The 13,122-nt window shown below is 58.5% G+C and overlaps 1 protein-coding gene across 1 annotated transcript; it reads right to left on the bottom strand.

Moving 5' to 3' along the window:
• Window positions 1–4,072: 4,072 nt before the first annotated feature.
• On the bottom strand, window positions 4,073–12,645 carry IQCN (IQ motif containing N; the record flags this gene model as incomplete). The annotated part of the gene is made up of 2 exons (XM_079772437.1): window positions 4,073–4,999; window positions 9,487–12,645. The coding sequence occupies 2 exons, from the start codon at window positions 12,643–12,645 to the stop codon at window positions 4,073–4,075; spliced, it is 4,086 nt and encodes a 1,361-aa protein (XP_079628563.1).
• Window positions 12,646–13,122: the final 477 nt, after the last annotated feature.

Here is a 13,122-nt window from a genome sequence, read left to right as displayed (position 1 = left end):
CCTCGTACGGAGCTCTGTGTCTGAACCCACAGTGCAGGTTCCAGTCCAGGTCGCACTCTCCCAGCCCCCTCTCTTGCTTTGGGGGCCCAGAAGCTCTCTGGGTACAAGAAATGGCTGCAACCCAGGCAGCACTCTGGGTGACCCTTTCAGACCTTCTGGGACTCAAGGGATTTCTTGTCTGTGAATGGACAGCTCTGGCTGGCAGCACCTCTGGGAGTCACACAGGTCTGCGCATGTGGGTGCACAGACCCCTCAGAGCCCCCAGAGAGGATCAGCCCTAATCTCCTGCAGGTACCTGGAAGGTCCTCATGGCCAAGCTCAGAGTTTTTTGTTGTTTTATTTAAATATATTTGCATTGATTTCAGAGAGGAAGGGGGAGAGAGAGAGAGAAACAATAACGATGAGAGAGAATCGTTGATCAGCTGCCTCCTGCATGCCCCACACTGGGGATCGAGCTCACAACCTGGGCATGTGCCCTGACCGGGAATTGAACCATGGTCCCTGGTTCATAGGTCAATGCTCGATACTGGTCAGCATCAGAGTTCTAATGGGGAGGGGGTAGAGGCCTGGGCTGTGGGAATAGTCAGGGGATCAAAGCTCTGAAAAACCACCCCCAACCTTGTTCCAGCTGCTCCCTGGCTCCTGACCCTCCCAGGCACGGAGCCCTGGGGCCAGGCTGAGGGTGGGTAAATATTTCATGGGCTACCTCCTACAATTACTTCCTTCCCTGTTCCAGGCTGCTGGGCACCTTAGCTGCTTGCAAGTTCATTCATCGACCCTGTCCACGCTGCCCCGAGTGGATCTTTGTGCTTCCTCTCTTACCTCCCAGATGGCAGAAATGTGGAAATAACATCCAGCACTAGGCTCAAGAGGGGTCTGGGTCCACACGCAGACTGACTTTTCTCTGTCCAGTCTCCCAGGCCCTGTGGGGATGACAGCTGAGCCAAGGAGAGGCATTGTGCCCTGGCCTGACTTTATCCCCATTTTACAGATGGGAAACTGAGGCCTAAGGCAGTGGTCGGCAAACTCATTAGTCAACAGAGCCAAATATCAACAGTACGATTGAAATTTCTTTTGAGAGCCAAATTTTTTAAACTTAAACTATATAGGTAGGTACATTGTTATTAACTTAATTAGGGTACTCCTAAGCTGGCCTTTGTTAAAAACTCAAGGGGCCAAAGAGCCGCATGTGGCTCGCGAGCCACAGTTTGCTGACCACTGGCCTAAGGTAACTAGGAAGGTGGGAAGAGGGCCCCTCAAGGACCTCCAAGGAGTCAAGGACTAAAAGGCCAGCCTTCCAAACTGCCTCTCACCATCATTTGAGGAAGAATCCAGATGATGAGACTTTTTGCTGAAATGAGGATGACTCAGGGGCCAAAGTGGACTTGAAGCCAAGCCAGGACTCTGGGGAGCTGAACTTTTAAAGTGCACTGAGGAAGCCCAGCCAGTGTGGCTCAGTGGTTGAGTGTTGACCCATGAACCAGGAGGTCACAGTTCCATTCCTTGTCAGGGCACATGCCTGGGGTTGCTGGCTCAATCCCCAGTAGGGGGCATGCAGGAGGCAGCCGATGGATGATTTTCGCTTATCACTGATGTTTCTATCTCTCTCTCCCTCTTCCTTCCTCTCCCTGAAGTCAATAAAAACATATTTTTAAAAAAATTTAAAGTGAACTTAGGAAAACTAGTGATTCTTGAAAGAGGAGGTAATGGAGGACACAAGCTCTGCTGAGTGCCTGGCACGGAGTAGGCAGGAGCCTGGCACAGAGTAGGCAGGAGCTCATGAGCTACTGGAGAGCTGACCAGAGGTAAAGTGGGTTTCTTTTTATTTTTCTTTTTATGAAGTTAGTTTGTTTGTTTGTTTGTTTTTTATTGATGAGAGAGAGAGAGAGAGAGAGAGAGAGAGAGAGAGAGAGAGAGAGAGAGATTTGTTGTTCAACTCATTTATACATTCACTGGTTGATTCTTATATGTGCCCTGACTGGGGATCGAACACACAACCTTGGCATATGGGGACTACACTCTAACCAACTGAGCTACCCAGCCAGGGCTCAGGGCTATTTCTATGTGCTGTGCCATGAGTCCTAGGCCAGGAGGCCGGCATGGGCCAAGTCAGCTGGTTCTAATCCAGCTCTGGCACAGGCTGGGAGACTAGCATAAGCCTCAGTTTCCTGAGCTATAAAATGGGGATAAATAAAGTGCTTTCTGAGTGAAGCCCTTGCCTGCAAAAAGCGTCATATGCGTGGTGGCCTCCACTCTGATATTACAGGTTTGGGGCAGGTGCACAGGTCAGAGAGTGACGGTTTTGTGGGAGGGGAGGCAATGCAAGAGTCCAACTCCTGAAACTAATGTAATAGTGTATGTCACCTATAAAATAAATCTTACTAAGAAGTTCAGTTCTGCACCCTGGGGACAGTCAGACAATCGGGCACCAGGAGCTTCTCCTGGGAGCCATGGATGCTTAGTCTCCAGGAAATGAGCCCTTGTCCCCTTCTCATGGCCCTGGGTCCTCCTTCCCCCGGGGGCTGGCGAATAGGAACAGCTTTAAAATGGAACCTCAGCCCTGACTGGTTTGGCTCGGTGGATGGAGCGTCGGCCTGCGGACTCAAGGGTCCCAGGTTCGATTCCGGTCAAGGGCATGTACCTTGGTTGTGGGCACATCCCCAGTAGGGGGTGTGCAGGAGGCGGCTGATCGATGTTTCTAGCTCTCTATCCCTCTCCCTTCCTCTCTGTAAAAAATCAATAAAAAATATATTTAAAAACAAACAAACAAACAAATAAATAAAATGGAACCTCAAACTGGACATGAGGCAGCCCCAGCTTCTCACTGGCTCCGGTCAGGCTGGAGTTGCAGAAGTGGCATCCTCAGGGCTAGAGTGGGGGCGGTGGAGGGTGGGGGTGCTGCCCCTGTTCTCATGACCCCCCACCTTGCTTCTGGGGGGAGCAGCCCTTCTGGGGCTGGCGCCTGGCCCGAGGAAAGGGCCCAGACACCAGGTGTATGCTGGGCAGTAATGCCCCCCCCCGCCCCCCCAGCTTCTAGAGGCCCGTCTTCGTCCTTACCTGCTCTCACCTGTAGGGGTGTCAGCAGCAGCAGAGCCGGCAGCAGCAGGGCGGCAGCAGCTGGGAGCCTGCCAGTCCTGCGTGGGGCGGGGGAAGGGCGGGCTCTGCACAGGTGTGATGTGTGGCCAGGTGCGTGGCCAGGTGGCTGGTTTTTACACCTGCCCAGGGGAGAGGTGGAGGTGGGGCCTCAGGACACAGGGTCTGTGGGTGCTACCGTTTCCCAGGGCTGCCATACCTGCCCCCCTCCACCTGGACCCCCACCTCGCCTAAAAATCCCGCCTGAACCATGACCGAGAAGCCCTCAAATTCTGCGCATCCCTGCAGGACCCCCCTGCTCCTTATGGTTCCCCTCCCCACAGCAGCCCCCACCCACTCTGTGGCCCCTCCCATGGCCCCTTCCATAGCTGCTTGAACCCATGCTACCACCCCTTTGCCACTCCTCCAAGCAGGCTGCCCCCTCTGGGTGCTTGTAGCCCCCTCCCCGCTCCCTGCCCTGTCCCTGACCCCACAGGCTAGGAACACCTGTGTTCAGCTCCCTCTCACCCAGACTGGAGCCCCTCGCGGGTGAGCCCAGCATCCCACCAGATCAGTACCTGGCTGGAAACCCCTAGCATTTCCTGAATAAGGCACCATGCATTCACCCATGGGGTTTCCAGGGCCGAGGGACTAGGGCCCAGACACTGGCTTCTGGAGTGTGTCAGGGACGCCTTCCATCTGGAACCGACTGGACACCGCCCCCCTAGTCATGGACAGATCCTATGGAGGCCCCTGACCTCCGAGAAGGCTTGGGTCCCTCTCCCAGACACAGATCCCGGGTGCCAACGATGTGGTTGAAAGTTTTAGGGTCCCCCCAGTCCAGAGTGTTCCAGATTCCCCTCACTCCCCCCACCCCCATGCCCGAGATGCCCCTATGAGCACAGGGAGACCAGGACCCAGGCTGTGGAGAACTTTATTCATTAGACCCAGAGAGCCACATGGCACCGCCCCCGAGGTCCCCCATCGGGCAGTCAGGGTCCTAGACTCCTGGCCACTGCGTGTCCTGTGGGCTGTCCCACGCCGCTGGCCTCAAAAGCGCATCCGTTGTGAGGGAGGACCGGGTGAAGTGGCCACGCCAGTTGGCTTGAAGCATCTTGGCGGCTACCTGCTCCTGCATCAGCCGGCGACGCACAGCGAAGCCCCTCCAGATGGACTGGATGAGTGTGGCTGCCTTATTCAGGCCCTGGGACTGCCTGGGGCTCTGGGGGCTCAGCTGGGTGTCATAGCCCCACAGCATGCCCGCCTGGTCCGTGGCGCCCCGGCCCATGCCCTGCACCACCCTCGTGGGCAGGGTGTAGCCACACCTGTGGCACGTGCGGGGGCTGGCACCCATGAGCATCACGGCGCTGGGCGGGCTCCCCAGCCTGGGACTCAGCGACTGGCAGAGGGTGCAGGTGAGCGGCTGGCAGGACTGGAAGCAGCGGTGGTCAGAGGTGGGCGTGGTCCTGCCGCTCACCTCAGTCCACTTGCGGGGGAGCAGCGTTGGCCGGGCGCGGTTCCGCCGGGTGCTGTAGCCTCGCCACAAGGCCTGGATGGTGGTGGCCGCTTTGAGGAGCTGGGCCAGGTTCCGCCGCACGCAGTAGCCACGCCAGGCGGCCTGGATGATGACCGCCCACTGGTGCCACACCTTGATGGTCCGGCGCACCAGGTAGCCGCGCGCGCACGCCTGGATGACGACCACGGCTTGCAGTATTATCTTCTCCACGGTCTGAACGGACGTCACCAGCTCCCCAAACCGTCGGGGGTCCACCAGTGCCTCCATGCCCATGGCATCCCGCGGCACATCGCACCTGGCTGGTTTCCATGCGCCACAGGGGGCCTTGTCCCCCTTCATGGGCCCCACGGCAACACTGGGGATGGCGGAGTTCCACGTTTGGCCACCAGCCACGCCGGCGTCCACGGAGCCCTGGGGTAAAGCGGAAGTCAGAGGTGCCCTGTGACTGTACACAGGAGCCCCGGTGCCATGCAGATCCCGAGGTCCCCGGAGCGACTCCCGGTTAAAAAGGGCCGCCAGGAACCACTTGGTGAAGGTTCATAACCCAGAAGCCCCCTCCGAACCCCGCCATGCAGCCCAGGGATGGCCATGTGGTGCGGCAGACGGCCGTAGGGATCTTTGGCGTTTCGGCCGGCAGCGCACCCACGGAACCTTTGGGGCCTTCCTGAGCGGACCCGGAGGCGTGCTCCGCCGCCCACTGGGAGGGCTCAGCCTTGGCCACAGGGCCGTCTAGCATTCCGGAGGCAGAGCTGCTGTGCAAGGACGTGTAGGGTTCTCTAGCCAAGGAGGTCACGGTGGCTGCTCTGAGCCAGGTTCCCAGACACTGGCTTCCAAAATGCACTGGCACCCACTGGACGCCACCCCACTGGCCTTAGACTATACGGCAGCACACGTGGAGTCACACGGGTGGCCCCTGACCTCCGGGAAGGGTTTGGGATCCCCCCCATCCCAGACGCAGATCTCAGGTGCAAACTAGATGCCACAGTCCTGTCATGGGCCAGCGCGGGCGACCCCAATGTTACTGTAGAAGCCACCATCCCATGGGAATGATTCCCGGGCATGTGAGCAGCCGAGAGGCTCTGGGGGGACAACGTGAGCCACTGACACCTGTGAGCTCAGGGGGCCCTGTGTCCATCTGCACACTGGGGACCCCATGGGAAATCACAAAGTGGGAACTAGGGGCCCTCCCACTGGTAGCTGACCTCTGCTGCAGAGTTCGGGTGACACTGCTGACCCTGGTGTGCAAAACCTGGAGGCTGGGGAAGGGCAGGGGTGACGCCACTCATCACAGACCCGGCTCAGCTGGGAGCTGCCCCCTCCTCCGGCGGCCTTTGGCCTCTGGAGTCTTGTCCTCTGCCAGGAACGCATGGTCGTAGTCCACATCAGGTGACAGGGGACTCACATCAGGTGACAGGGGACTCTCAGACATCCATGGGGTTGCCTCAAGGACCACGGACTCCCTACTGGAACAGGACTCCTGGGAGAGAGCCTCGTCCAGGTCTCTGGTTTCATCAGGGCCTGCCCATCTCTGGTCTCAAAGCTTATTGTCCCACGAACGTGGCTCAACAGTGAGGCTCTTCGCAGAACCTTGGGCACTGGTGCACGCCTCTGGCTCTGCCATGGGATTCTCAAGCCTGGGGAGGGGCTGGAGACTGGAAGGGGGGTGCAGACCGGTCTTCAGGGGCCTCCATGGTAAGGATGGGCGGTGAGTCCAATGTGTCTGGACCCCTGGGGAAGGTTGAGTCACACTTCCGACCGTAGAGGGTGGACCAGCTACACTAGCCATGGACCTTAGACCAGGCTCTGGCTCAGTCCCCCCAGTCATAAGTTCTGTGACCACACTAGAGGCCACAGAACCAGAAGAGACACTAAGGCCCACCCCACGCACCCCTGAACCTAGGACAGTCTTGGAGAGGTTACTAGTACAGGGTCTTACAAAGAGACCTTGCCTTTTCCCACCTGCACCAGGTGCTGTAATCGGTCTGGGGGGGCACCCCACTCACCACAGAACCGGGAGGTAGGGTCCTGGCCATGTCACTGGCCACAGAAACTGGCGGAAAGCTCTGGGCCACCCCACTGATGACAGAACCTGGAGAAAGGCTGTGGACCACGGCCCTGGCCATGGGGTCTGGAGGAAGGTCCTGGCCCAGGCCGCTGATCACAGATCACGGGTGAAGGGCCTGGGCCACACAATTGACCACGTAACCTAGTGGAAGGCTGGGGCCACACAGTGGATCTCAGACCCTGTGGGAAAGCTGGAGGCCTTGCCACGCACCACAGTACCTGGGGCCACAGCTGTGCTCATCTTATTGGCTACAGAACCTGGCACCGGAAGACTGGCCATGCCCATCACAGGCTCCTGGCTGAAAGCATTTGATTGTTGGTAACTGGATGTGGTGACTGTGGACATAAGACACTGGTGGTCCACAGTGATCAACATTGACCTGAGGTATGCTGGAGCCCACACTGGCCAGGGAAAATCTGGACGGACTCAGGCCCAGTCTGTTGGGCACAAAAGCCTGAGAGCAGCCAGGCCCCACCCTTGAGGCTTGTTCATGAGCCAAAGGGGTACCTGCCACTGAGGCCCAGGATGCCACGGGAGCCATGTCATTGCCTTGGGCCCACAGCAGTTGCCACACTTCTCCGGCACATACTCCCTGTCACACCGGGAGACAAGGTCCCTGAGCCATATTCAGGAACTTGCCAGTATCCAGGGTCCCCCAAGACACATTTGGGAGCATGCCAGCAGCCACGGTGCCTGAGACATGCTTGTAGACAAGCCCCTGAATAGAATTCCCTGAGCCAGCCTGGCTCCCTGGCCTAGACAAGAGTCCCCTCCACTGGTCACAGCTGCCTGGGAGAGGTTTGGGGCTGAAACAGTGACAGCAGAATGTTCTGTTTGGTGCCTCCCACCAAGACCGAGTGGCTGATGAAACCCAGGGGACACCTCACTGAGTTCAGGGGCCTGGACCTGTGAGGTCATCCCATGACCCATCAGAAGATATTGACATGGGTTCATCCCAGTGGCCAGAGATGGCTGGCTCAGCCCCCAGCCGGTGCCACTGGCCCAGACAGATGTGGTGTATTCCAGGTGACTTCAGCCCGAAAGGATGACAGACAAGGGGCCACTGCATTCACTCTTGACAGTAGATCTGAACTCACCTCGGGGGCCCAAATTGGCTGAATTATTGCACAACCCTTACTACTCATCGCAGATGGCTGGCCTAGGCTGGGGGCCACACTATTGCCCATACTTGCATGGGTTAGGCGAGGGGCCACCCCACTGGTCATAGATGGCTGTGATAGGCTGGGGCTTATCCACAGACCTTAGATGGCTGGCCAGAGAAGGCTCAGATAGGCTGTGGGGAGCTTACTGGCCATAGAAAGCTGGCCTGGGTTTGGAGCCACCTTACTGTTTACTGATGGCTAGGATGGGCTTGGGATCAATTTACTCATCAAAGATGGCTGCTGCTAGGAGGGACCACATGACCTACAGACAGTCCTGTCCTGTAGGGTTTCTGGTACAAGCTATCTTTTGGACCCAGAGAGTTTTGGCTTGAGGACATATCCCTCTTGTCCTGACCACCTGAGCTCCAGGGGACGCTCAAGGTCATATGACTGGACACTGAGCTGTGGTACAGAATGAGGATCAGCTCTGAGGCTGGGAAGGGCGAGTGGTGGAGGTTTGGGGCCATGTACCCATGACCCACTCTCTCCATCTCTTCCAGGTCCCCAGGCCTCTGGGACCTCCCCAGAGAGGAAGTCCTCTATCTGAGCTGGCCTCCCAGGACTCCTCCTCCGCCAAGTGGACAACAGTCAAGCTGGCCACAGGCAGGGTAGAAAGTCTGAGTGGGCTACAGCGGCACAAGCAGCTCTGGGACCTGCTCGAACTTAGGCCACAGCCTGTAGAGCCCTTGGGGGAGCTTCTGGCCAGGTCAAGGTCATTGTCTGAACCCTGTGGCAAACAGTTCACTGAGTATATGGCTAGTCACCAGCTGCCATGGGCAGCACGTGCCAGAAATGATACACCGTGTTCAATTCTTCTCGAATGGATGTATGGGGAAGGGTGGGCATTAACTGGCTTTCTGGCGAGGCTTCCAACAGACTAGAGTCTCCTGACTTTTGAATGCCCAGAGATGACCAGGAGCCATAGAGCCAGGCAGCAGGATGCTCTGTTGTGTTTGGGTGCCTTGGGGGTCTGTGGTTGAGTTAGGGGGACTTTGCTCACTGTGGTGGCCCTCAGGAGACCTGAGGCCACCTTGTTGGTCATCTCACTCAGGCCCACAAGGACCTGTGTATGACTTGGGGACTGAGTCCTCTGCATGGTCTCTGCAGGGACCGTGAATGATTCTTGCAGACTTTTGGCCGCTGATGGCTGATACACCTCAGGGGTCCCCCCAGGGGACCCCGGAGGGCTGACACCAATAAGCAGACCCCCCACAGATGGTGACAAACTGGTGGGAGTGGATGGTTTTCCCACCACCCACAGTGCTGGCAAGCTTGCCTGGGGCCACCCTGTCCTCCCCCAGTGATGCTGACAGACATGGGGCCATCCTGCTGACCACCTGTGGTTTGTGGGAGCTTGGGGCCACACCACTGGCCATGAGCGGCTGTCACAGATGGCGGGGTGGCTGCAGGAGAAGCGGCTCAGGCAAATTGGGGCCTGCATCACTCACCCTGAGTGGAGAGCTGATGCCGATTCGCCCACCCCTGGGTGTACAGAGAGGCACGGCGGTCAGGGGAAACTGGAGAATGGTGGTGATCAACCTAGTGACCAAGGAGGCACCCGGACAAGCAGGGTGACCTCCTGACCACGGCCCATCCCCCATCTCCTCCAACAGCCCGGCTGGCCCGCCCGTGACAAAGCCCTCCCAGGCCCCACCCTGGGGACCCCTGACCTTGCTGGGCTGTGGTCTCACACGGCCCATGGTGGGCCCCCACGCAGTTGACCGGCTCTCCCTGGAGTCCACCTCCACTGGGACCGGCGTCACCATCATCCCACTTCCCAATGTTTTCGAGGTGGCCTTAGGGAGGACGAGTTCAGTCCGGAGGGCCGCCTGAGACAAGGACTGGCTCAGGACGGTGCCCAGCTCACCCTGACACACGGCCTGGCTCAGGGCAGCCCGGTCTTGCTCTGTCAGGACCTTGCTGAGCACCTCCACCAGTGTGCCCTGTATGGCCTTCGTGAGTTCTGACCGCAGCTCACCCTGGGAAAGGGCACAGGACAGGGCAGTGCCCAGCTCGCCCCAGGACAGAGACTTCACCAGTGCTGTGCCCAGCATGCCCTGGGGCAGGGCCTTGGCCATCGTGGTGCCTAGGACCTCTTTGGACAGGGCCTGGTTCAGTGCCGCCCTCACCTCCCCCTGGGGGAGAGCTTTCGCCAGCAGAGCACGGATGTCCTCCTGGGAGCCCAGCACAGTGGCCAGCTCAGCACACAGTGAGGCAAACTGGGAGGCCCCCAGCTCCTCCTGGCAGGGCGCGGCTAGGCTTGTGGTCGATGGCTGGGCCAGGGTGGCCCGGCTGTCACCCCAGGACTCGACGTTGCATGTGGAAGGTCCAGTGGACGCCAGCAGAGGCACCAGCATGCTCTGGGTCTTGGAGGGCTCCTGGCATGGGCCCTTGGCGGCTTTGCCCTGGGCACAGCTATGGGCTGGGAGCTGAGTTAATCTGTCCTCTGGCTTTGCTCTGGACAAAGTGCCAAGAGAGCCGACGTGTTGATAGGGCTGGGTGGAGGCCTTGAACCCAGCCAGGAGTGGCTGGGACCGAGTCTTGCTACTGAGCTCAGCGGCCTGGTGGGCAGCACAGAGGCACTTGGCTGTTTCTCTGACCAGCTGGGCTTGGGACTGCGCCTTGGTCAGCCTCGTAGGCAGATGTGCCTGGAACTGCGTCTTGGTCAGACACGTGCCCGGATGGGCCAGGGACGGGGCCGTGGTTAGCTTGGCAGGTGGATGTACCTGGGATGGGGGCTTGGACAGACACCTGGCGATATTTGCCTGGGGCAGGGCTCTCATCTGCTTTGCAAGCATAAGTCTCTGGGGCGAGGCTGTGGTTGAACAGGTGGCCTTCTGTGCTCGGAGCAGGGGCTTGGCTGGGCACACGCCCCGCTGTGCTTGTGGCCGAACCACAGCCATCTCCACAGGCGCACACACCTGGGACCGAACCTTCATGACATCTCTTTTCAGCTGTTCCCGCGATGAGACCTTGCTCCTGTCCTTGGCCACACTGGTGTTAGACATGGTTGCCATTTTCACCTGTTTCTGGGAGAAGGTCTTGATTTTCTCGGCTTCTGAAAAAGGCATAGCTGGAGCCTTGGGAGCCCCAGCCCCCAGGTGTGGTGGGGGGCAGTATTTCACCTTTGCCTCAGTCAAGTGTGAACGGGAGGAGACTTGGACCGTGCCTGCCATCTGCCTCCCGGTCACCACCGCCCTGGCCTTTGGGCTGTTCAGGTTTGTATGTGACGAGGTATTGGGAATCCCATCCGCCCCAGCTGCTGGAGGCGAAGCGTTCAGATTTCCATCTGCAGGAGGAGGCAGGCAGAGGTTCCTGATGACGGTGGCCACGGAGCGTAACTGGGCTGGCGTCTTGGTGATCATGGCTGCCAGACGTGTCTGGGTAGGGGTCTTGGTCATTGAGGCTCCTGGGAGCGTCTGAGATGGGGTCTTGGCTGTTGCAGCCACTGGACATGTCTGCAGTAGGGACTTGGCCATCGTGGCTGTTGGGCAGATCTGGGGCAGGGTCTTGGCCATCACAGGCACCGGGCAGGTCTGTGTCGGGGTCTTGGCCATCACAGGCACCGGGCAGGTCTGTGCCAGGGGCTTGATAATTGAGGTCATGGCAGCCGGTTGGGTCTGGGGTGCAGTGCTGGTCATCAAGGCTGTTGGTCGCATCTGAGCTGGGGTCTTGGTCATCTGGGCTGCCAGGCACGGCTGGGGCGGGGTCTTCATGATCACTGTGGGCATTGGGCATGGCTGGGTTGGGATCTTGTTCAAGATTGCTGCCAGGCATGACTGGAGTGTGGTCTTGGCCACGGGGACTGCTGAGTCCAGCTGAGGTGGGGTCTTGGCTACTATTACCGTGGGCGTTGGGCCTGGCTGGGCTACGGATTTGTTCATCCTGGAGGCCAAGCACGACTGGAGTGGAGTCTTGGTCATCGCAGAGGCTTGGCCCGTCTGGGGTGGGGCTCTGAGGACCTCGGTTTCCACCTGGGCCTGGGGCTGGGTCTTGAGGGGGCCGTGAAGGGTCTGGGCAATCCTTTCACAGGGTGGCCCCAGGGCTCCTGCCTTGCTGGCTCTGGCAGTCACCTGCTTGGTCTTCGTCCTGTCCCCTTCTAAGTGGATAAAGCTGGTACTTCTGATGGTCCTTGTTAGCAGACATGGGTGGTACTTGGCATTCAGACTCACTGGACACGGAAGTCTGATGGAAACAGTCTGGTGTGGCAGGAAAGTGACGCTAGGGCCTCCAGTGGCACAAGGAGCCTGCAGGCCGGGCCGTGGGACACCTGGGGGCTGCCGCAGGGCCAGCTGGAGGGCGCGGGCAGCCAAGCTGTCATCAGAAGGGAACTGGGTCTCCTTATTCACCATGACAGGTGGGGCCAGAAGATACCCGTCTTCTGAATGCTGGAACCGCACCAGCTGAGGGGCGTGGTAAGGGATGTTCTCCTCATCCACGTTCGTTTTCTTCTCCGTTGCCTTGCCGTACCGGAGGCGGCGTTTGGTATTGAAGCGCCGCCAGGCTGTCTGGACGCCTTTAGCCGCCAATATGTGGGAGGTCAGCTTCTTCCGGAGCTGGTAGCCCCTCCAGTTGGCTTGGATGAGGGTGGCTGCGCGAGACTGCATCATGTCCATCTCATCCACCAGGATGTTCCTGAAGACCTTGCTTTCGACCACAGCCCGGAGGCGTGGGATGCGGCGAGGCACCATCTTGTCCTTGTCAGGCTGTTGCAGGAGGGTCTCCCTGGATGCAGGTGTCCCTGCTTTGTCTTGGTAACTGGGGGTGGGCTGGGGTTGGTAGGAGCGCTGCCCACTAGGTGAAGACTGTAACTGTGTTGCTTGTGGCATTGTCTTAGTTCCGAGGTGGATCAACTCTGCCTGTGGAGTGGCGGGGAGGTAGTCAGAGAGTGGAGTTGTGCAGACAAGAGGGGTCCTGGCTGGAGCAAGCGCTTGCCCCAGGACCTAGATCCTGTTCCTGGTACCTTGTAATCTTCCTCCTGCCCATTGCAGCCCTCTCTATCCTGGCCTCCTGGCCACCTGTAGCTGGAACATACTGTGCATACTGTGAGTACAGCACTGATCACACTATTTTGAGAATTTCCTGTGTGTGTATTGTTATTTCCCTCTCCCATTTGACTATCAATTCCTAGAGGACAAGAAACAGGTCTGAGTCACGTCTGTGTCCCCATCACAGTCATAGAGTCTGGTTTCAGGATGTGAATGGGTAGGTGCTGGGTGAGTGACTATCTTGACAAATAAAAGAGTGGGTGAGTGGATTGAAAGTCGAATGGATAGATGAATGCATGACTTAATACTGAATAGGTA

This window comes from Cnephaeus nilssonii, assembly GCF_951640355.1.
Source record: "Cnephaeus nilssonii genome assembly, chromosome: 5".
NCBI classification, from domain to species: Eukaryota; Metazoa; Chordata; class Mammalia; order Chiroptera; family Vespertilionidae; genus Cnephaeus; species Cnephaeus nilssonii.
Note: the sequence above shows the minus strand (reverse complement) of the source record. Positions and strands in the feature narration are given on the sequence as shown.